Source organism: Mauremys mutica, chromosome 23 (assembly GCF_020497125.1).
Source record: "Mauremys mutica isolate MM-2020 ecotype Southern chromosome 23, ASM2049712v1, whole genome shotgun sequence".
Classification (NCBI taxonomy): domain Eukaryota; kingdom Metazoa; phylum Chordata; order Testudines; family Geoemydidae; genus Mauremys; species Mauremys mutica.
The window spans coordinates 10471127-10493381 of NC_059094.1; the positions used below are offsets into that span (position 1 = coordinate 10471127).

Sequence of the window (22255 nt, forward strand, 5' to 3'; positions counted from 1 at the left end):
ATGGAATCAATGGCTGGCGTGGGAGCCTGCAGAGCCTAGCTAGGACCCATGACGTCCATCTGGGGGTGACCAGATGTTCTCATTTTATAGGGACAGTCCTGATTTTGGGGTCTTTTTTCTTATATAGGCTCCTATTACCCCCCACCCCCTGTCCCGATTTTTCACACTTGCTGTCCGGTCACCCTAGGTCCATCCCATCTTTCCCCGTCATCCACGAAAAAGGGACCTGATGCGCCACTGAAGCTGAATTCCCCCTTTCCCCATCGATTGCCCAGCTCAGGTGCCATTCTGGCCCCTAATAAGAACCTGTCCAATTTGGAGCTCCCTGGCTAAGCTCCAGGGACCCCCTGCAGGGCTGGGGGGAGGGGGACACTTGTTGGCAAAGGGGAAAGTTTCACCGCACACCGATCGGGCAATGGGTGGGATGATCCGCCCCCCGCCCCCCTGTATGGGTTTTGATTGACAGACACGCCTTTTCGATCCCCTGCCACCACGTGGCTCCCGACGTCCGAGGGAGTTGGCAGCTTTGCCACGAAACCGCTCGCACGCCAGCGGCTGCACCGTCCCCGCTCCCCGCTCGGGATGCGCGCCGCGGAGCCGGAGCCGGAGCAGCAGTAGCGGCGCGGGGCGCAGCAGAGCCGGGATCGGCGTCGGAAGCGGCTCCCCCCGCAGCCGGAGCACGAGCCAGGCTCCTTGCCCCCTTTCTGCAGCCCCCCCCCCGGTGCGGTGACAGGGGAGCCGCCGCGCCCGGAGGAGCCCGGGAGTCGGATGCACTTTAGGGGGCGCGGGGGGGCCAGGCAGCAAACCCGATCCCCCCCCTTCCCCGGCTCCAGGAGGTGGCAGCTGCTGGGACAGTCTCGCCCCACTTCGCCCCAGCGCCATGGAGCTGTCCACCCTGCCCGGTGCTGAACCCGACTCCGGATTCTTCTTCAACAGCAGCCGCCTGCGCGACTGGCCCGGGGGTCCCTTCCCCAACCAGAGCGTCAACCACACGGGGCCGGCCGGGGCCAAGGACCCCACCTCCATCATCATCGCCATCGCCATCACCGCCCTCTACTCGGTGGTGTGCGTGGTGGGGCTGCTGGGGAACGTCCTGGTCATGTACGGCATCGTCAGGTAGGGGCAGGGCTCCCACCTGGGCAGGTGTGCGCGGGGAGGGGGGGTCACCTGCACGGCTCCAGGGAGTGGCTGACACTAGGGTGACACGGCGGGGCAGGCGGGACAGGAGCCAGAGTAGGTGTATGTGGCGGGACATTGTGTGTGAGAGAAGGGGGGGTTGTGTACAGAATGTGTGTGTGTGTGTGTGTACTGGGGTGTGTGTGTGTGTGTACAGAATGGTGGGTGGGTGTGGGGGTGTGCACAGAATGGTGTGGGGGGTGTATACAGAATGGGGTGTGTGTGTGTGTGTGTGTGTGTGTGTGTGTACAGAATGGTGGGTGGCTGTGTACAGAATGGTGGGTGGGTGTGTGTGTACAGAATGGTGGGTGGGTGTGGGTGTGGGTATGTGTACAGAATGGTGTGGGGGTGTATACATAATGCTGTGTGTGTGTGTGTGTATAGAATGGTGTGTGAGCATTTGTGTGTGAACAGAATGGTGGTTGTGTGTACAGAATGTTGTGTGAGTGTTTGTGTGGGTACAGAATATTGTGTGTGTACAGAATGGGATGTGTGTGTACAGACTGGTGTGTGAGCATTTGTGTGTGAACGGAATGGTGGCTGTGTGTACAGAATGTTGTGTGAGCGTTTGTGTGGGTACAGAATGTTGCATGTGTACAGAATGTTGTGTGAGCATTTGTGTGTGAACAGCATAGTGGTTGCGTTTACAGAACGTTGTGTGAGTGTTTGTGTGGGTACAGAATGTTGTGTATGTATCCAGAATGTTGCGTGAGCATTTGTGTGGGTGGGTGTATAAAACCAGCATATTAGAGTATGGTGGGATATGTGTGAAAACTCGTATTACATGTGAGAGTGAAGCCACAGTGTGTGTGTGATAACAGAGAACTGTGTGTATGTCTGTGAAGCAGCAGAGTATTGTGTGCGAATGAAAAAACACTTGTGTGTGTGAGAGAGAGAGTGTGTGTCTGTGTGTGTGCAGCAGGCCCTGGACGGGAAGGAAGGTAAGGGGAGAATACAGAACCCCTAATGTAACTGGTTCCAAATGCTGCAAGTTCCTAGTTGTGATTCATACCGTGTTAGTGTTGAAAGCTATTGACAACAGAAGGGCTAGATGCCCATGCTGTATGTTGGAAGAGGTGATGGCTGGAGGTTAGCAAAATGGCAATGCAATCCTAAGGTCCTGCTGTAAAAGCCAGTCCTACCAAATCAGTGCCAGCAAATGTCAAGGTGATAAAATCCGTTGCTCTCAAATCTTAAAGTTGCAGAAGGAGCTGTGCATAAGAACTGTGTTCGGTACAGCTGTGTGTTGAAAGCTTCGCTGGTGATTAAGAAGAGAGGGCGGAGGGCTCAAATCCTCAGCTGGCATTAACTAGCATCGCTTCATTGAAGTCAATGGAACTACTCTGCGGGTCTGGACCACTGGGCATATTTATTTCCCACCCAGGAAAATATGACACAGCCCTAGCTCATAAATGCATTGTTAGCCTAGAGGCTATGAGTCACCGCTCACATGTGTCTGTGCTGAACCTGGAAATAAGCAAGGTGCCAATGTGGTTTTCCTTGTTATTTTTGACACAGATGAAATATACAGTGCATAGCGTTGTTAGCGGGAATTGATGTGCGCATGCAGTGAATTTCAGAATCCTCATCAGGTTACTGAGTCCTGCAGCTAAGCTGCGTGCCCTGGCTGTATATTGCAGTTATCGAATAAAACACCCTACAGGTAACGGAATGGAGATTTTCCTTATCAGTGAACAGTCACTCGGATGGCTGCAGATCTCAGCCAAATGATTCTGGCCTCGGGCACAATCGAATATTACCTGGATCGAGACGTGCTATTGCTCGCTATAACAGGTGAATCGCTGTGCGGGTCCCATGTCGGCGCCTGATCCAAAGCCCGTCAGTGTCAACGGGAGTCTTTTCATTGCTTTCAGTGAGCTCTGGATCAGGCCCCTAGCCTGGCTCACCAGAATTCATAGCAAATTGGGCCCTGGAAATTTAGAGCCAGATCCTCAGCTGCTGTTGGTGTATCTGCAGTGGCTTTCCGTAGAATTACACCTGTTTATACCACCTGAGGATCTGACCCTTAGCCTGTAAAATCTCTTTTGAGATCATGGTCTCTACGGTTCTCATTCATCCTCCCATCAGTCTCATAACACACCCTCACTCCTGCTCTGTCACAAGGCTCAGGAGTTCCGGGGGCTCCTGGATGTCCAACCCGTAATGCTAACTCCCCGGCCATTCTCTTACAGTCTCAAGAGCACAAGGGGCTGTGGCCACAAAATTAATGGCTTCACTCTAGGTTTCTAGCTCCAGTTGGAAGGGCAAGGACAACAACCCTGCTGCCTTGGCGTAGGGAGCTTAGAAGTTCCTTTACTCAAGACAGCAATTCTGTCATCCCCTGTTTGTTCTGTAGGATGTTAGACAGTTTGCTTAAAACAAAAGCCATGTTCTTTCTGCACCCCCCACTGCTCACCATAACCCTCGCTGCACCTGATCACTGGGGCTGTCACTCATCTGGTACCAAATTTACCTCCCTCCCACACAAACCTCCTGAGGCCTGTAAATTATTGATATCGGGCATGCAGAATCATCAAACTTGGGGCCAGATGTTGATGGCCTTACTGAAAATATCTGTGAAGTAATGCACTCTTCAGGGCTCGGGTAGCAGCATCCGGCCCTGAAGTTATAGAAAACTCAGTATATTTTAGTAGATAAATCCTGCACTGCCTCCAACTTCTTCCTTGGCTATTATTTATTAATTAGATTAGTTGTAGTCATATTACTGTAGCATCCAGGAGCCCTGGTCATGGAGAACAAACTGTGCAAGGTGAGGTACACGTTTGCGTGTTTTCCTCATTTGGGGGGTCTTTATATCACCTTTTAACAGTCAGTTTCACTCATTTAGAACCTGGGGAGTGGTGAGTTGTGTACTTTGCTCTTATATGGGGTTTTTCATCTGTGGATCTCAAAGCACTTTACCAAAGTCAGTATTAGCCCCATTTTACAGGTAGGGAAACTGAAGTACGGAGAGGTGAAATGATTTGCCCGAGGTCACACACTGATGCAGTGGCAGAACTGGGATTAGGACCCAGATCCTCAGACCCTTAGGCAAGACTGCCTCCCATTTGAGAGGCAGCCATCCGCTTGAACATTGCACTGTGCATGTTTCAGTTGCAATGTGAAACATCTACAAACCTGTCATAATTGCTCAGTCGCCAGCTCCAGTATAACCGGGCCTTTGATTGGCGTGGTAAGAGAATAGGACTGGGGATCAGTCTTGGGTAACCTCGGCAAGTAACTTAGAGCACAATTTTCAAACGTGCCTAAGGGACTTAGAAGCCTATGTCCTTGGGACTTAGGTCCCTATGACACTTAAGGCCAGATTTTCAAAGGTATTTAGGCGCACAAAGATACAGATAGGGGCCCAGGAGGAGTTAAATATCTGAAAATCTGGTCCTTGAAAGGGACTCTAAGGGACTGGTTTTCGGGTGCTGAGCACCCCCCCCCCCCACTGAAGAGTCTCAGGCACCTCTGAAAGTCAGGTCCAGGACCCCAGATTATTATCCATTTGCAAAATGGGGCAATGGTGCCGACATCACAGAACACTGTGTGGCTCCAATCAATGTCTGTGAAGTGCTTTGAGAGTCTGGGGAGGGGGGGAAATTGTCTAAGTGTTGTTATCAACATCATAACATGCGCATAAGAGGCTAACGATGGGTAGCAATCAGAGGTAGGAGCTAAATAAGCGGTTTATTACGTGGGCTGTCGTAAAATGGCAGCTTTATTCCACATTGCTTTGATTTACAATTTCCACCGCAGCTGCAGAAATTAGCAGAGATTTGTCTGGCGCCTGGGTTGGAAAAAGAAACCCTCTTGCTCCCCTTTCATCCCACCCACCCCGTTAGTCTGAAGTGCTCATCCTGCTGATGAATGGCAACGAATTAAAGCCGTGAACTTCCAGGAGGTTAACGATTCCCATTGTTGTGGCATAAGTGGCTATTGCGAAATCTCTGGGTTTTCAGCCCCAGAGACGAAATATACGAGCAGAACCACACACTCGCGTGCGGGGCCAAAAGCCAAGCGCACAGGAATTTAGCACAACTGGGCAAGATTGAATATACCCCATCAAAATCCCAACTTGTAGCTATTTTCAGTTTTCCTCTGCCAGCACATTCGGTCCATAGCAACCAGCACACCAGGTTGGTCCAGCCCGGCTCTGGCTGTGCGGGAAATCAATGGTGTGACTCACAGGAGGTAAGTTACCCCACAAAACACAGATGGCATCAGGGCTGGAAGAAACTGAACGACCTGTGCATGATCCAGCCTGCCCAATCCTGCTCCCATTGAACTCAATGGGAATCGCAATCCAAGCAGACCCCTTTATAGGGAGGCTTCCATTCTGTAGTGAAATCAGATAGGTCAGTGGGGGATTCCCCCCTCCCCACCCTGTCTCAGATACAGAATTGAAAAGGATTTTTTAGGACCTGATTCTGCACCATTGGCACAGCTCACGCTGATTTCAATGGGAGCAGGCTGGGCCTGAGCCGAAGCTCCTTGAAATCCATCAAAACGCTCCCCTTTGGCTTTGACAGTAGCAAGATTGGACCTTGACTGATTAGTTTTAGGGGGCTGGGGTAGGAAATGCACACCGACTTTTGAAAGGAAGGTACAGCACAGTACAGTTCAACTGCTCAAACAGTAGCTATCGTGGTTTGTTCTCCGCCGCAACCTAGCAAGTAAAACAACACAAGGGTGTGCACTGGTGCCTGTATAATCTTTAGCCTGTCAGGTATTTTTAACCTTTGCAGCCCCCGCGAGCTGGCTGGGTGGGTGGGAGGACAGACTGTGACTAACAGATCAAACCAGGCCTGCTCCAAAGTCGGGGGGATTTTCCATTGCCTCCAATCAGGCTCATACTGAAAAGCGAATTAAACCATCAAAGCTCTGCTGGAGACATATCCCATTGCAGCGTCATTGTGAAGGATGCACGTTACTGGCTCTTTAGATGCCTGCAGCTGGTTCAGGAAAGAATTGTCAGGAAGGGGCTCTTTAAAAATCCATATTTGTTACCCGCTACCTCTAAAGCTTAAAAATCCATCTATCTAGGTTCATATATGGAGCCTGTTGCGGTGGTCTAATGACCAGCGGTCTGAGACCCTAAGCGATTTAATCCATATGAAATAACCAATTGCCCGTTCTACGGCACCTTCAGTCCGAGGCTCTGAAAGTGCTTTGCACAGGGGAGCGACACAATGCACCCAGTCCCAGCCCATATGCTGAACCCAGCTGCAAAAGCGAAGACACCAGTGGCCCAAAAGGAAAAAAGCACGGACCCAGCCCTGCACGCCCTGGGCCTTATTCTGCTTTCAGTTGCGCAAGTGAAGTGGCTCCGCTTCAATCAATGGAGTGACTCCAGATTTACAGTGGGGGAGCTGAGGGCAGGACCCAGCCCGCCCTGTACCTGGGACTCTCCTGTTGATTTCAAAGGCAATTCCATGGATCCATGCAGGATAGGGCGCTAAAGCTGCATCCAACATGCCATTCACATTCAAAGCTAACTTCAAAGCGGACTAAGGGGGGCTGGGGGACGATCCTGCATGCCCATGCAGATGAGAGGGTGAGGGGGCAGCAGGAAGGCAAAAAGAGCCTCTTCCCCCTTTTTCACGGCTGCTTGAAGCTCAGGAAGCAGGGAGGGCGGAACCTAGACCCAGGCTGGCCAGCAGAGATAAGCCAATGGCAGGAAGGGGCACACGCTGGACCATGTGCGAGAACGTAGCAGGAATCACTAAGGCCTGTGCCTTGGTTGCTCTCCCAGAACCACAGTCCCTGTCTCAGCCCAGGTGAGGCCACTGGGCGAGGGCCTTCTCCTCACATCCTCTTCCTCCCAGTCCTTAAATCCAGGGGGCAGGACTGTGCTGGGATCGTAGGCCTGGCCCCAGTAGGGGGGGACAGAATACAAGGGCTCTCCTCCTTTACTTACCCTCGCAGGGGATGGAGCACCTTAGCCCTGGCATCTCCTGAGCACAGCGACAACTCCTCTCTAGTGCCACTGATGGCAGGAGAGTCCCAGGCTGGGGATTTGCAGGGCCGTCAGCAGGTCCATGGCGGATGCCTCCCACCCTGGGCTAACTAGCAGAGCTGCATGGGTGGGGACGCCGCCATGCAGCCTCGGGGGTCCAAAAGGCATTGTGTCAACCCGGGGTACAAAGCTCCCACTGAGCCGTTGCCCGCTGCCACTAGAACTGACCCAAGGATCTTGCCCATCGTGGATCACTCAGGGGAAAGGCTGGAACGTCTCTGCCAAGTGCAGAATCCAGTGGCCCTCGTGCAAAAGTGGAGCCCAAAAGGTCCTTTGATGAGTGATTCTTGCCCAAGATCAGAGAAATGCACAGGGGGAGGCTAGAGCTGTGACATGTGCTTCTAGCTGAATCAGTCAATTCCAACAGGAGCACCCTTTGCTTTTTTTTGTTCTGCATTTTTGCCATGACCATTTTCCTGACATCAGATCTTTAAAATACCCCTTGAAACAACTGGCAGCTGCATAACCGCCCTGGCGAATGCCCAGCGTTGAATGGCACTTTCTGATATAATTGCAGAAAATTAATCTTGGCGACTTCCACTCCTGTAGGAGCCATGTGTTTCCTCTATGAGCGCCTGATGCCCAATTTGCTAAGAGAGCATGTGTGTTGCAGAGGTGGGATTCCCAGAACCACAGTGAAGGTCCTGGCAGTATTTCTCTTTTAACCCCATATGGGCTTTCAAGGGTTTGTAACTCCTCCAACTAACCCGTAAGAAAAGGTTTCCGCCTCGGATGCACAGTTTTGAGACCCCTTTGTTTTTAATTGCTTTGGCCTTTTGCAAGTGGCACAAGGCTCTAAAAGGAAGAGCCGAGGAGGATCGTTTCTAGTGGGGCCCAATCTGAAGTCCTTCCTTAGGGTTCGATTGGGCCATTGCAGCTCAGCCCAGTGCTGGGGGCTCCGAAACGCCTCCCTGAGCTTCCCAGGGTGTGGAAGAGAGAGCACATAAACTGCTACACCCTTAGGATACCACCTGTTCCTCTCATACCCAAAGGCTCCCCTAGCTGGCTCAAGGGAGCGGCAGGGCCACCCAGAGGATTCAGGGGGCCTGGGGTCTTCAGCGGCGGGGGCCCCTGCTTTGGCAGTAATTCAGTGGCGGGGGGGGTCCTTCCGCTCCGGAACCCGCCGCCGAAGTGCCCCAAAGACCCGCGGCAGGGGCCCCCCGCCGCCGAATTGCTGCCGAAGACCCGGCACTTCAGCGGCGGGTCCCAGGGCGGAAGGACCCCCCGCTGCCAAATTGCCGCCGAAGACCCAGAGCGAAAGAAGCTCCGAGGGCCTGGGCCCCGTGAGAGTTTTCTGGGGACCCCAGAACGAGCGAAGGACCCCGCTCCAGGGCCCCCAAAAAACTCTCGTGGGGGCCCCTGTGGGGCCCGGGTCAAATTGCCCCACTTGCCCCCCCTCTGGGCGGCCCTGAGGAGCGGGGAGAGGGAAGGAAAGTTATGGCTCCGCCTACACTTTAGCTCCGCCCTGTCCCCTTGGCGATTACAGCCATGGCTCCGCCTACTTTGCACCCCGGTCCCCTTGGGGGCATCCCAGGGGTATTATTAGGGAGCAGTCGCTCTGTTCCACACTGAGTGCAGTGATGCCGCCTACGACAAACCCACGGAAGTGTAGCCAGATTCCAGCCCTTCGCTTTACTCAGCCCTTACTGGGTCTCTTACCAGCTTCCAGGAGGGTTTCTCTGAGGACAGCCTAGTCGGTCGAAATCTGCCCGGTTCGCTCGCCACCTCGTTAAATACTAAGGATTTCTAGGAGGGGGGATGCCATCCGCTTCAGAAATAGCTCCCCCTGCACGTGCGGGTGTGGGACTCAGCACCCACCCACACATGCACGCACGTGCGTGGCTGTGCAGAAACACACAGACACATGCATCAATGCACAGACACACCCGGGCACGCACAAATACACGTGTCATCACAGCCCTGGCCAAGCTCCCTCTGCTGTGTTTGGATCCCGCCACTGGACCCAGGTGCTTTTGCCGCCGCAGGCACGTGCTTGGTGCGCTGGTGCCTGGAGCCGCCCCGACACTAATGGCCCAGTTTGCAAAGATACTCAGCAAGCCACTGAAGTCAGTGGGAGCTGCAGGTGATCAGCTCCTTTGAAAGTCAGGCCATATCTGTATTAGCTACTCATGCTCCTTCCCCTACCACGATTCCCAGGTTGCAGGGTGCACAGAGTCTTGGGTTTAGCATGTTCTGGGGGTGAGAATCAGCATCCTTGTGAATCTGACTGTGATTTGAAGAGGACGCAGCGGGACAGCCTGAAATGATTCCCCTAAAACCTCCTTGTTCACCCCATTCTTGTATCGGCCCAGCGATAATCATCCTCCTCCGTGTCATGAAAACTGCTGCTTGTGGGTGGCCTTTGCCGTGGCCCGTTTCCTGTCGCTGGGTGGGGGCTTTGAGTCTGACAGGCGACGTACGCTAAGCCAGTTCACCAGCTTTAAATCCCCGGTGGCAAAGAGCGTCGTGAGAACCTGCTCGGCGGCGGCAGCTGCTCTGAGTCAGCTATGCCGGTTGAGTCTCCCACCCGGTGACTGTGCTGCAGGACTGGCCAAAGTGCTCCTTGTGCACAGCCTCAGTGGGCTAGTGGTCCCCAAAGCCAATGGGGAGTCGGGCGGGCCAGATAGCGCAGGTACGGGAGACGCCACGGGGCATGCCTGGTAGAATAGGCATCGACCCCACAGGAAGCTGCAATCATGAAGGGGGCACATCCACTCCCCTGCACCTGGCCCATACGGGCGGCCTGGACCCTGGGGAGACGCACTGAATCTTGCTCTCTCCAGAGACCACAGAGCTGCTGTGACCCTAACCCAGCCCTTCTGCAGGGGGAGGGTGGGAGAATCCACAGAACAGCCGCTCCTCCAGCCTGACCCAGGGCTCACCTCCACCTGATCCCTCCTCTATCTCGGCCCCCTTCCTGCCGGGACAGGTTCGCGGCTGGTATAATTAGGCGGGGCTTGGTTGCGCCTGCTTACACCCGAGCTGAGTTTGGCCCAGAGTGTTTCGCAGGCTGCTCACAATTTGCAGAGATACATTGACCGCCAGGTAATGAGCGGAACGGGAAACAATAATTAACACATAGTGGAAATGAAGACAAGTGTTTATAGGCATCTCCAAACACCTCAGGAATATGTAAACAGCGGCTTTCAACCTGTCTGGATTCACGTGGTACCTAGATACAGATAGAAATTTGCCCCGGAGTCCTAGAGCAAAACATTTTCCCGAGGGATAGTCTTTGTTGAGTCTAGCTTCAGTTTCCATCTCTACCACAGACTGTCTGTGTGACCCTGGGGGATGTCACATGGGGCCAGATTCTCAAGTGCTGGGCACCCACAGTTGGAGCCTGATTTTCAAAATAACCAGCCTACCTGGCTCTTAGAATCATAGAATCTCAGGGTTGGAAGGGACCTCGGGAGGTATCTAGTCCAACCCCCTGCTCAAAGCAGGACCAATCCCCAGCTAAATCATCCCAGCCAGGGCTTTGTCAAGCCTTAAAGACCTCTAAGGAAGGAGATTCCACCACCTCCCTAGGGAACCCATTCCAGTGCTTCACCACCCTCCTTGCGAAAAAGTTTTCCCTAATATCCAACCTAAACCTCCCCCACTGCAACTCTTATCTAGCGCTTTTCCCCACTAACACAACCATGCCTCCTGAGTCCCAGCCCAGCGCTCTATCCACTAGGCCATCCTGCCTCCAGAATAAACAGCGCCCCAGCAGTGTGGCCCAGGAGTTGAACCCGAGTCAGCTACTGGGAAAGAAGCGCTGCACCCTCCGCAAAGAGAGGAACCAAAGTAAAGCCAAACCTCTGCTCTCATTTGCACTAGTGCTGTAACCAGCGTGCTTAGGTCAACAAAGACAAATGCTTTACTCACCGGACAGCAGGCTGGGAACTTGCTGCTTTATTCCACTGCAGCCCAGCAGAGCCTGGGGGAGAAGAGAGTGCTCCCACTCACACACCAGCAAGCAAGGGAAGGGTGGAGCATGGTGCCATCCCATAATGCTCTGGGTAACCCTAGCCTGACCAGTGGAGAACCACTGGCTTCCCTGGGCTTACCCCTGATTGACACTGGTGTGCGGGAGACCAGAGCTGAGCAAAGAGGGACAGAGCGTCATTTGGGAGGGACAGATCCTCTTTCTTTCACACCCAGGGTGCTAGTATTTTACCCCAGTGTTGCACAGGGGTAAATGGCCGCTCAGGGCAGAGGTGGCCAGAACTGGGCCCTGCTAGTTTTGAAGCTGCTGCATTTTAAACCAAAGGTAACTTTGAGAACTGCCATTCCGGGCTGGGCTCACCTGAAGCCCTTTCGTTATTTACCTGTAAGAACAGGCACAAGCCATGCAAGAATCCTTCCTCCCACTTTGCCACTAACCTTTCACTCTAACCAGGAAGGACCACTTCGAGGGGCGGTGCTTAGCTTTTCCCCTGTCTCTGGGCAAGCCTGAGGCTTTAATGGTGACAAAACATCCACTGGTTTTCTTTCCTCCTTCCCGTGGGATTCGGCAGCCTTCCCGTTCCCTTTTTCACAGGCCTAAAGTCTGTTTCATTCTGACACTTCAATCCACTGCCGATTCACTGCCTCTTTAGCCCGGCTGGTGTAGCAGCTGGAGCAGGGTACGTGTGCCCCTCTCATAAATGCAGACTGGTTGTGATTTCCACCTGGGGGACCAGAGGAGAACCCCTGACTAGATTATCCAGCCCTCTGGGGCAGGAATATGGCCCACACCCCTGCACTGAGTCTTTTCTGCGCTTCGACAATCCTATTGATCATAGCGGTTTCTCCCTTTGCAGCTCACCCCTACACTTTAAAGGCGTTGATGTGCTTGTTTGAAATGCTTTGCGTTAACCAAAGGGTTAGTTGTCTCCACACCTAGTACATGTGGGTTCATTAGAACACTCGGGGCCAAATTAATCACAGGTGTAACTCTCGGTGAACTCAGGGAAGGGACATCTGGGATTGCATGTCACGGCCCCAGGCACCTCTCAGTCTGGCGGCAAGGACGGGTGTGCACATGAGACGACACAAGCGATGTTAACGTTCTAGCTTCACAGCTCGCACTTGTGTTTAATTAGTGAGGGCGGCGTTGTCTGAGCCCAGCGCAGCGGGCAGGTGCGTTGAAAAGTTGTGCTTCGCACTGGCTTGAAGGGGACTTCTGTCTGGAAGATGGTTTAGGCTCCTGTTCTATCTCGCCCTCAAGTGTTTCTCATCCTGGGTTTGACTAGAAATGAAGGCTGCTTTGTGATTCTTCCCTACACAGCAGCTCCTCCCACCCAACAAAGTCACATTCGTTTCCCCCCTCTTGGAAACAATGGGGCACCCGACCTTTAGTCCTTGTAATTTACTAACATCAGAGGGAGTCAGCTGCTTCCAGGCCATTATCTTTGAATGATATGAAATGACTTGCGTGGCCTGGGGTAATGCACAGATCAAGGAGGGTGGGACACATGGTAGCTTGGGGCATATACCGGACACAGAAAGGGTTAAAAGTGAAGTGAATGAAAGCAATCGACCTGCCAGGCCTTGGGAAGTCACCGCCCCCGGAGGAAATTCTTAGTTCACTCGGGGATCTAGTCTCCTCTCCCTATGCACAGGTACGTCCCCATCCGTACTACGGGAGTGCTGGGCCTGGTGGGAAAGTGATTCAGGGTGTTTTGTGTTCCTGCACCCTCCACCCCCAGGGTGTTTCAAGGGTTGGCTAGCATGGCCGTGGGGCCGAGTTGTCCAACTAGCAGGCTGTGCCCTTGGACTGCCTGAGATCTAATCCAGGCTCTTCCGCTGCCCTGCCTGTGTGGCCGGTGAGCGCGTCATATGGCTCCTGTGTGTAACGTCAGCGGTTCGGCCCACCTCCAAGGGGGACCGCTTGATGCTCTAGAAGAGGAAAGAGCACCTCAAGGTTGAGTCATGGGATCTGTTCCTGGCTCTGCTACACGTCCCATGTGACCTTGGGCAAGTTGCTTAATCTTCCCAGGCCTCAGTTCTCCAGCTGTGAAGTAGAGATGATGCTAACACCAATGATACTTCCTTTGTGAGGTGCCTCCTTGGGCCAGAAGCCCTTTGGACTCTCTCATTCAGTGTACGCACAAGGGCTGGCACAAAAGGGCCCGCATCGTGGCTGTGGCTTCTCAGCACGAGAGTGAGACTAGTTCTTCATCACCATCATCCTCCCGGCCCAACGGGGGCATTGTGGAGATTTAACAGGGGTTCTGCACTTCGAACATGGCTGAGGAGCGCTCAGGATTAAGGGACGACTTTCTGATGGGAGAACACATTAGGGGCTCACCCACTGCCACAGCACGCAAGTGGATCCTTTTCTGTGTGGATAAAGGAGGCTCCATAACGTACCTGCAGCCCTCCGCAGAAAGAGACTGGCGAAAGGGGAGCGAGGTGACAGACTGCAGAGCCCATTTCCCCTCCTTACAATTTGGTGTGAGAACCGCGTGTTTCTGTTACAAAGGAGCGGCTTTGCCAAAACCTTCATCTTGGAACCATCATTTCTCCATGACCAGAGGCCCGTGGCTGGCATTCAGCCAAGGAAATGTTTCTCTCGCTCTGCCCGCGTGCCTAGCCAACCTTAGATCAAAACCAAAATGATGCATCCTCTCCTAAGGAAGAGCGTCTGCAGGGATCACTGGTGTTTAGCAGTGGCAGGCAGCTCCCTAAACTCCTCCTAAGCGCCAAAGCCGCACCCCAAAACTGCGAGAGGATTTCCAAGCCATGAATCTTGGAGGGAACACAGTCCCTTCTCTTTCAGCGTGCAGCTAACGCAATGCTGCAGTCAGCAACATGCTCCCTGAGCAATAGATTTTACCCTAACTAAATCCACAGAGCTCCTAATGAAGTGCCCAGTTAGGGACAGACAGTGGCTGCCGGGAACCGGCCATGTCAGCCTGGAAAAGCAGAGGGTGCTGCAGGGCAGGCCTGGGGTACCTTGGCAGAGCTGTATATGCAGGAAGCCCAGGTTTGGAATAGCTGGCTGGGAGTTGTAGGTCAAGCCTGAAGGGCATGATGGGAATTGCATGGGGAGCAGGGGAGCTCCAGGACCATAACAGCAGGGGTTTCTGCAGATGAGGGCTGGGGTGCATTGACAGAGCTAAGTGTTGGGGGGCTGGGGCTGGGGCACAGTGTAGTGGGCATTCCCGGCTGCCTCACCCAGAATTCCCCTGGAGACTGTAGGGGAGGAAAAGGGTAGCTGATGCCCTCCATGTGTAACACAATGGCACAGTGGGTGTCATGTCCATCTCTAGGGCTGGTCCATATAACAACCTACTACTGCAACCAGCTGACTGAGTTACTTCCATAGCTCACAAAGCAGAGGGGCCATGCTTTTATTGTGAATGGTACTGGGTTCAAATCCTGCTCCCACCCAGGGGGTGATCACACTCGCATTCAGGGAGGGCCAGGACTAAGATTGCGGCTGGCTCCATTAAAAGGGGGCCAGGCTCATGGGGCCCATTCTTGCACCCCAGGCTTGGGCCAGCCGCAACATCAAGTTCACTAGGGAAGAGTGTGTAGGGACAGCAAGAGGATACCCAGATACCAGACCGGCACCACAGCCACCACATGACAGGGCCAGGCCGCCAGCCAGCTAGTCCCCAGGCTGTGGTGCACATCACTAATCAGGAAAGGCCAGGGCCCCGTCGTTACTTTGAAACAGGAAGGGCAAGGTGCAACCACGAAGTGTCCCTTCCATTCCACTCCAATACCCTGGACCATCTGGCCCTCTGGTGACAGGACAAATCATACAACATAACATACGTAGCTGACCCTGCCTAAGCCTCTGGTGCCTACCTATCCATAAAACTCCATTTTCATGGTCCAGCTCATACACCTCCCAAGGTTGCGATGACCCCCTTCCTGGGCAGTCGTGAGAACCGAACACCAATCACACCTCTTCTCCACTTCAAGCAGGTCTGGTTTGCCGCATACCCCAGTGGTGAACAGACTCGGCAGCTCTCAAACCAACCGAGGAAGCGAATTCCAAAGTCAAGAACACTTGGCCAAGACCAGACTGGGGCGATGGCTGTAGATCTTTCTGAATGCCGAGAGCTTCATCGATTCCACAGTTCAGAACCTTGAAGACCTTGGAACCCTTTAGAACATTCGGGGTTCTAGATTTTGCCTCATGCCGGAACCCAACTTTTTAGACCATCTGAAGGTGGCATCCCATAATTTAATAATAATAATAAATAAATAAATAATATATTGAGATATACCTATCTCCTAAAACTGGAAGGGACCTCAGAAGGTCATCGAGTCCAGCCCCCTGCCTTCACTAGCAGGACCAAGTACTGATTTTGCCCCCAATCCCTAAGTGGCCCCCTCAAGGATTGAACTCACAACCCTGGGTTTAGCTATCCCTCCAGAGGAAAAAAAAATAATTTCATTCATGTTCTGAAAATTCTCAACGTTTCGTGAGGGACCCAGGACCTCATCCTTGGTGCCATTATGAAAATGGCTAATTGCATTTATTTCTACATGTTTAATACGCATTGGAACATTCTGCAACCAGGAAGGAGCGTCTTAGTGGTTAGTGCAGAACGTGGTGAGGAGGCAAAACTCTTGAGCTCTGTTCAAGGACCTGCTAGCTGTTGGCTGCATTGAGTTTGTATAAACTGCTTAATCTCTCAGGCCAGAATTTTCAGAAGAGCTCAGCTCTCATTTAGGCATCTAAATAAACACCCAGATTTTAGACATCCTGAACAGTGCTTTGAAATAAGCAGCTAAATTATGCTGGCGTCTCAATAAGATATTCAAAAGACATCAGCACATCGGGTGCACGTTGAGTGCTGAGCCCTTCTGAAAAGCTATCTGTAAGTGTCACAGTAGGAGCTGCTATATACAGGGAAAACCTGGCCCAGAGCTCTTCTGGAAATGTGTCCCTGTATGCCTCAGTTTACCTGCTGTAAAATGGTTCGAATAATCATGTTGTTCTGGGTTCCAGTATATAAAGTTTGTAAAGTCTTTGGGGAAACTTAAGTGAAAAAAAGCTACAATTGCAAAGAAATATTATTAAGCAGGATGTTTCAGCACACTAGTTCCCTTAGGTAGCTGAATGGATTTCTGCAAGGAATCTGGTAGAGAACAAAACTGAGAAGAAAGAAAGAAAGAAAGAAAGAAAGAAAAGCAGCCAGCCATATGAAGAAGCTTGCCTAACTGCCTCTCTAGCTGCAGAGAGAGATTAAATTGGTTTAATCTGAAACGAGGCCTTGTCTGAAAGACTTTTCATGCATTATTGCCTCATCTTCCTTTGAATTCTCAAAGCAATTGCTTTTCTCGCCAATCTAGCTACCGAAATGATTATTACCTCCTTGTTCAGCTAATGAGATTAGAACCTCAGCGGGGTCTGAACTTGATTCTACTCTTTCCTAATGAGAGCCCCAATTCAGCCAAGTAGCTGAGCATGGGCGTGATTTTAAGGAAACCGCTTAAGCACGTAGTTACGGCTATGGGCTTGTCTACACTGGCCAGGCTAAAGTGCTGCCACGGCAACACTTTAATGTGGCTTGTGCAGCCGCAGCAGAGAGCTCCCTCAGTGCTCTAAAAAACCACCTCCACCAGGGGTGCAGCTCCCAGCACCAGTGCACTGTCTACACTGGCGCTTTGAAGCGCTGAAACTTGCTGCGCTCGGGGGGGTGTTTTTTCACAGTCTACACTACAAAGATAAACCCACCTATGTTACCTCTTGTCTACACTGGCAATTTACAGCGCTGCCACGTTCTTGCTCCCATCCCAGCGCTGGTAGCTATGCCCCTCATGAAGGTTGTTTTTTTAGAGCGCTGGGGGAGAGCACTTTAGCGTTGCCAGTGTAAAATAGCCGTTAGGTTGACTTACAGCCACCTAATTAATCACTGAGGTGGCTCGTGTCCACATTACCTTCCTTCTGTCGGTGGTACCCATCCTCACCGGGAGCGGTTCCACCGACTTGTTGGAGAAAAGCATAGTTCTCACTCTCCGGTTGGGCGCAGCAAAGCAGATACTGTATTATCTCTCGCAATTGCATGGAGGGAAAGAGCTAAACAGGTCTCTCTGCGGGTAAACAATCACAGAAAGCATTTATACCTATTGTTACATCGAATAACGAGCAACAGCTGCATTTTGTTTATACATCGGTCATCCTGATATCTTATTTTTCTCACTTCTATTTAGACTCTAGTCTACATTCCATATTTATCTACACAAGGTCACAACAACAACTCACACAGTTCTTTCCCACTCGCCTCGCACAATCCTCGCTTCTACAAGCCTCGCGTTATTAGGGTAACAGCTGGCCTGACTCTTGCTCACAGAAGAGACTGTTTGCATTGAAATCCCCTTCAAATCCCTGTCAGTTCTTGCTCTACTGAAGAGGGGCAGCGTGGAGGACTGAGCGCCAGGGATCTCAGCTCCACGCAGATCCCCACTGGGAGACCTGCTGCCCGCTGGGGTTTCTTGCCTCCAGCCGGGAGATAAACACACAGAATTCGGTCGGCTGCCCTGCTCCAGTAGGGTTCTCAGCAGGGAGCCCAGGCAGCAGCCAGCCGAAGCCAGGAGCCTGGTTTGGAGCGGAAACCCGACAGCAGCCTGGCTTGTGAGCCAGATTTCTTGTCAATTTCATGGCTCGCGGAGCCGTGAAATCGACAAGAATGACAGCCCACAGGGGATGGAAGGAAAGCAGGGTCTACACAGACGCTGCGTCGGCCTAACTAATCCAACATAAGCCCTACGCCTCTCGTTGAGGTGGTTTTATTATGCCAACATAGCAGGGGAGTTACATCGGCCGGAGGAGCATTTCAGTACATAAACCGCCACTGTTTTGTCAACAAAAGCTGACATTTGTCAACAAAACTGTGTAGTGAAGACAAGGCCTTGAACTGATCCTAGGTGTACCAGTGTTGAAGACCCAATCTTGCAAGGTGCTGCTCAGCAACCCGCTGATCAGCTGTTCGGTGGCGGGTGGGAGGCACTGGGGTGAGGAGGCGGAGCAGGGGCGGTAAAAGACAGAGTGAGGTTGGGGCATGTTCAGGGGAGGGGCGGAGTGTGAGAAGGAAGAGGCGGAGCAAGGGTGGGGCGGAGGGGTGCACGAACCACCCAGAAAGAAGAAAGTCGGTGCCTGTGCTCAATGGTATTTAGGGGTCTTAATCCCATTGGTTTCAATACCTAAATACCTTTGAGGATCTGGGCCTTAGCCAGTCTCCACACCGCACCCATCTCCCCTTGGCACTGAATAAAACTCTGATACGCTTTAACATTTCTCCTTCCCGCTGTGCCCTCAGATACACCAAGATGAAAACGGCCACCAACATTTACATCTTCAACCTGGCCCTCGCCGACGCCCTGGCGACGAGCACGCTGCCCTTCCAGAGTGCCAAATACCTGATGGAGACCTGGCCCTTCGGGGAGCTGCTCTGCAAGGTGGTCCTCTCCATCGACTACTACAACATGTTCACCAGCATCTTCACGCTGACCATGATGAGTGTGGATCGCTACATTGCCGTCTGCCACCCGGTCAAGGCCCTGGACTTCCGCACCCCAGCCAAAGCCAAGATCATCAACGTCTGCATCTGGGTCCTCTCCTCTGTGATTGGCGTGCCCATCATGGTCATGGCTGTGACCAAGTCAAAAGGCAAGTGCACGTGGGCCCCTGCTGTGATCCGTTGACGGGAATGTACGCCAGCGCCAACCAACCCTCCTGTAACAGGAGGACTGACGCTCAGGCATCGTCGACACTTGTGGCGGCTACACACCCCGGTGAAAAAGAGGCTGCATCCTCGCTGCGGTGTGTAGCCATGACGCAGCAGTGGAAGGCTCTGGCCGGGGAGTGGCAGTGGTGAAAGACTCCAGCAGCGGGAGCTCCCAAAGCCTTTTCCCTCTGCCATAGCTTTCCCCTGTGGTGGAGAAAGGCTCCGGTTGCAGGACATTATACTCCATCAATAGCGCTAAAAGAGCGGTGTAGCAGGAGGCAGGGCCAGCTCCAGGCACCAGCATCCCAAGCAGGTGCTTGGGGCGGCAATCTGCAAGGGGTGGCAGCCCGTGTGTTTTTGCCCCCAAGCAGCATGCCGAATTGCCGCTGGACAGCGGGGGGGGCAGTCCGTGTGCCATTAGGGCGGCTCATGCATTTTGCGGCAGCGGCAGTTTGGCGGCGGCTTCTACGTTCAGCTGCCCGCGGCGGCCATTCGGCGGCTTCTGTCTTCCGGCTGAAGACAGAAGCTGCCGCCAAATGGCCGCCGCCGCAGAAACGCACGTGCCGCCCTAACGGCACATGGACAGCCCCCGCCGTCAGCGGCGGCAATTCGGCGCGCTGCTTGGGGCGGCAAAAACAGGAGAGCCGGCCCTGGCTGGAGGAGGCGCTGCTTGGGCGGGTGGAGAGCCATTCAGGGTACAGACCTAAGGCTCTGGCATGTCTGTAACTGTACTCACCTAACCAGCGCCTCACCGTTTACACTGCTGTCTACACCCGTGTTAGCTGGGCATACGTGTAACACAAGTGTAGATGCAGCTTCAGGGAGCTGCAGGCTGAAGGGGAGGGATGGTGGTGCGGGGAAGGCTTTGGGCTAGGACAAAAAAGGGCTGGCTTCCATTCTTGGCATTGCCCCAGACTCCCCCCATGTGGCTCACTGAATTCCTCAGTTCCCCCCCAAACCCATCCCACCGCCCCTACATGCCCTAGATCTCCCAGCGGTTCCTCTCCTGCCCTGTCTCTTAGCGAAGGTGATTAGTTCTGATCTTGAGCAGGCTGGTTAGTGGGGGGACGTCGCGGTCAACGTCCATTTGGCAGCTTCTCTGCAATGAGTCCTTGGCCTCCATTCCAGAGTACAGGCATCTGCATCACAGGGATCAGTGTGACGACCGGCAGTGATCAGAGGAAGGGCTTTATCGTTACACATCCGTAGAGGCTTCTGCTTAAGAATCTCAAGGCATTTATCATTTGTATGGCAGCATGGCCCAGAAGCCCCAACTCAGGATAAAGGTCCCACTGCGCAAGGTGCTGTACACGCATCAGAGGAAAAGGTGACCCCTGCCCCAAAGAGCCCGCAATCTATGCATGCTTTACAAACATTAATCAGTCCTTACAGTGTAGCATGAGACAGGTAAATAGTGTTAGACAGATTTTACGGATGGGGAAACTGAGGCACCGATAGGTGAAATGTAGCACTCCAAAACTCAGACCAGACCCACCCTGAAGTTTGGAGCAGGAGTTTGCATCTGGTTCTTTGACGCCGTGCCCAGATCTCATTAAAAAATTTGCCCAAGGCCATTAAATGTGTCAGTGGCAGAGTTTTGGAAAGCCCCAGTTGTAATTGCAAACAACAATTCTCCATTAGTTTTCATGAAGTTTACAGATCAAGTACATTCTCATCTGAACATTAACACACACTTTTGATCTAGGTAATTACAGGGATATACATAAAGTAATGAGATAGCAATCCACAGGTTATAGCTAAGTGAAGACAATACCATTAACAGTACCTTTGAACTAACACACAAGTGACCTGGCCTGATTACATTACAATACCTTTTGACACTCCTGGGATTTCTATTAGCATATGAGTGAATTAGCCTGCAGCCCTGTCCTGAGCTGGCATCTGGGTAGACAGCATCACACCAAGTCACCAGCACTAACCACTAGGCAGCACTCCATCTCTGAAGCACTCTGTTTAGCCAGCATTAAATCAAACCAAGCGCAAATGTTAGGAATTTAGCTGGATCTGTTAGGAAACTGACAGGTGCCAAGGTTGGAAGCTGCACGCACACAGACAGAGCTGTCTGCTGAAAACGGGTGCCCGGTGGGCTGCACGGAGGATTGTGGGGGTGGTAACTTTGAGACAGTCTAAGTATTTGAATACAATGGGAGACGCAGCATGCAAATAAGGCCCTATTGTATGCAAAAGCAGGCTCCTACTCTGGTGCAAATTAGGCCTGTTGAATTCAACTGCAGTTCCAATTATCCTGCAGATGTGATCCCCCTTGGTGTAGGACTGTCAGGAGCATTTAATTATGTTGATGTAGAAACACAGGAACACGTCAGGAGTTTCTTGCCTATGCCATTTTAATAAGCAGAGGGGGCTATAAATGCACCCCTGGGGCAGCTGATTAAGGGGGTATTCCTCTGGCTCTCTCTCCCACCTATCCACCACTCTCCCTTACCCTCTCTCCCCTGCAGATGGTATTGTGCTCTGCATGCTCCAATTCCCCGACCCCGCCATGTACTGGGACACGGTGACCAAGATCTGCGTGTTCATCTTCGCCTTCATGGTGCCCATCCTGGTCATCACCATCTGCTACGGGCTCATGATCCTCCGCCTCAAGAGCGTCCGCCTCCTCTCGGGCTCCAAGGAGAAGGACCGCAATCTGCGCCGCATCACCCGCATGGTGCTGGTCGTGGTAGCAGCCTTCATCATCTGCTGGACGCCCATCCACATCTTCGTCATCGTCTGGACGCTGGTGGACATAGACAAGAAGAACCCCTACGTGCTGGCCAGCTTGCACTTCTGCATCGCCCTGGGTTACACCAACAGCAGCCTCAACCCCGTCCTCTACGCCTTCCTGGACGAGAACTTCAAGAGGTGCTTCCGGGAGTTCTGCCTGCCCTTCCGGTCCCGGATGGAGCAGAACAGCTTCTCCCGGGCGAGGAACACCACCCGGGAGCGCGTCTCCACCTGCACCCCTTCCGAAGTCCTCAATAAGCCAGCATGACTAGACATGGACAGCCACCAGCGGAGTTCCCGTGGCCGCAGAGGGGAGGAACTGCTCTCGGAGGTGACTCAGGTCACCACCACGGAATTCTAGTGGAGGTGGCTGGAGGCGAGCGGGCAGGGGTGGGGGTGGGGAGCTCATCAAGGACTCTTTTAAAATATATATATATATTTGCAAATGCTTGATTTTTCCACGAAGATACCAGGGTGATGGGGAATTGGGCAGGGGGCGGGGGAGTCACAAAGCAACAGATTCCTGGCTGAACATTTCTAAGAACTGCAGAAAAACAAACCTCCGCATCGGATGGGGAATGAGGAAGATCCACAGGCTACAAACACGTCAGACGACCACCAAACCTGCACCACGAGGCAGCCTGGAGAGGAA

At 52.8% G+C, this 22255-nt stretch overlaps 1 protein-coding gene across 1 annotated transcript; it reads left to right on the top strand.

The window, feature by feature from the left end:
- Window positions 1-844: 844 nt before the first annotated feature.
- OPRD1 (opioid receptor delta 1) lies at window positions 845-21871 on the top strand. Its single transcript, XM_044998174.1, has 3 exons — window positions 845-1116; window positions 18451-18800; window positions 21339-21871. Exons 1-3 carry the CDS (start codon window positions 881-883, stop codon window positions 21869-21871), a joined length of 1119 nt encoding a protein of 372 aa, XP_044854109.1. The 5' UTR covers window positions 845-880.
- The last annotated feature ends 384 nt before the right edge of the window (window positions 21872-22255 follow it).

Excerpts from the sequence above, each read along its gene's own strand:
- OPRD1 (XM_044998174.1), top strand. The coding sequence starts at position 881 with ATGGAGCTGTCCACCCTGCCCGGTGCTGAACCCGACTCCGGATTCTTC. Across the intron at positions 1,117-18,450 it reads GTCATGTACGGCATCGTCAG|ATACACCAAGATGAAAACGG; the intron begins GTAGGGGCAGGG and ends CTGTGCCCTCAG. Across the intron at positions 18,801-21,338 it reads GGCTGTGACCAAGTCAAAAG|ATGGTATTGTGCTCTGCATG; the intron begins GCAAGTGCACGT and ends TCTCCCCTGCAG.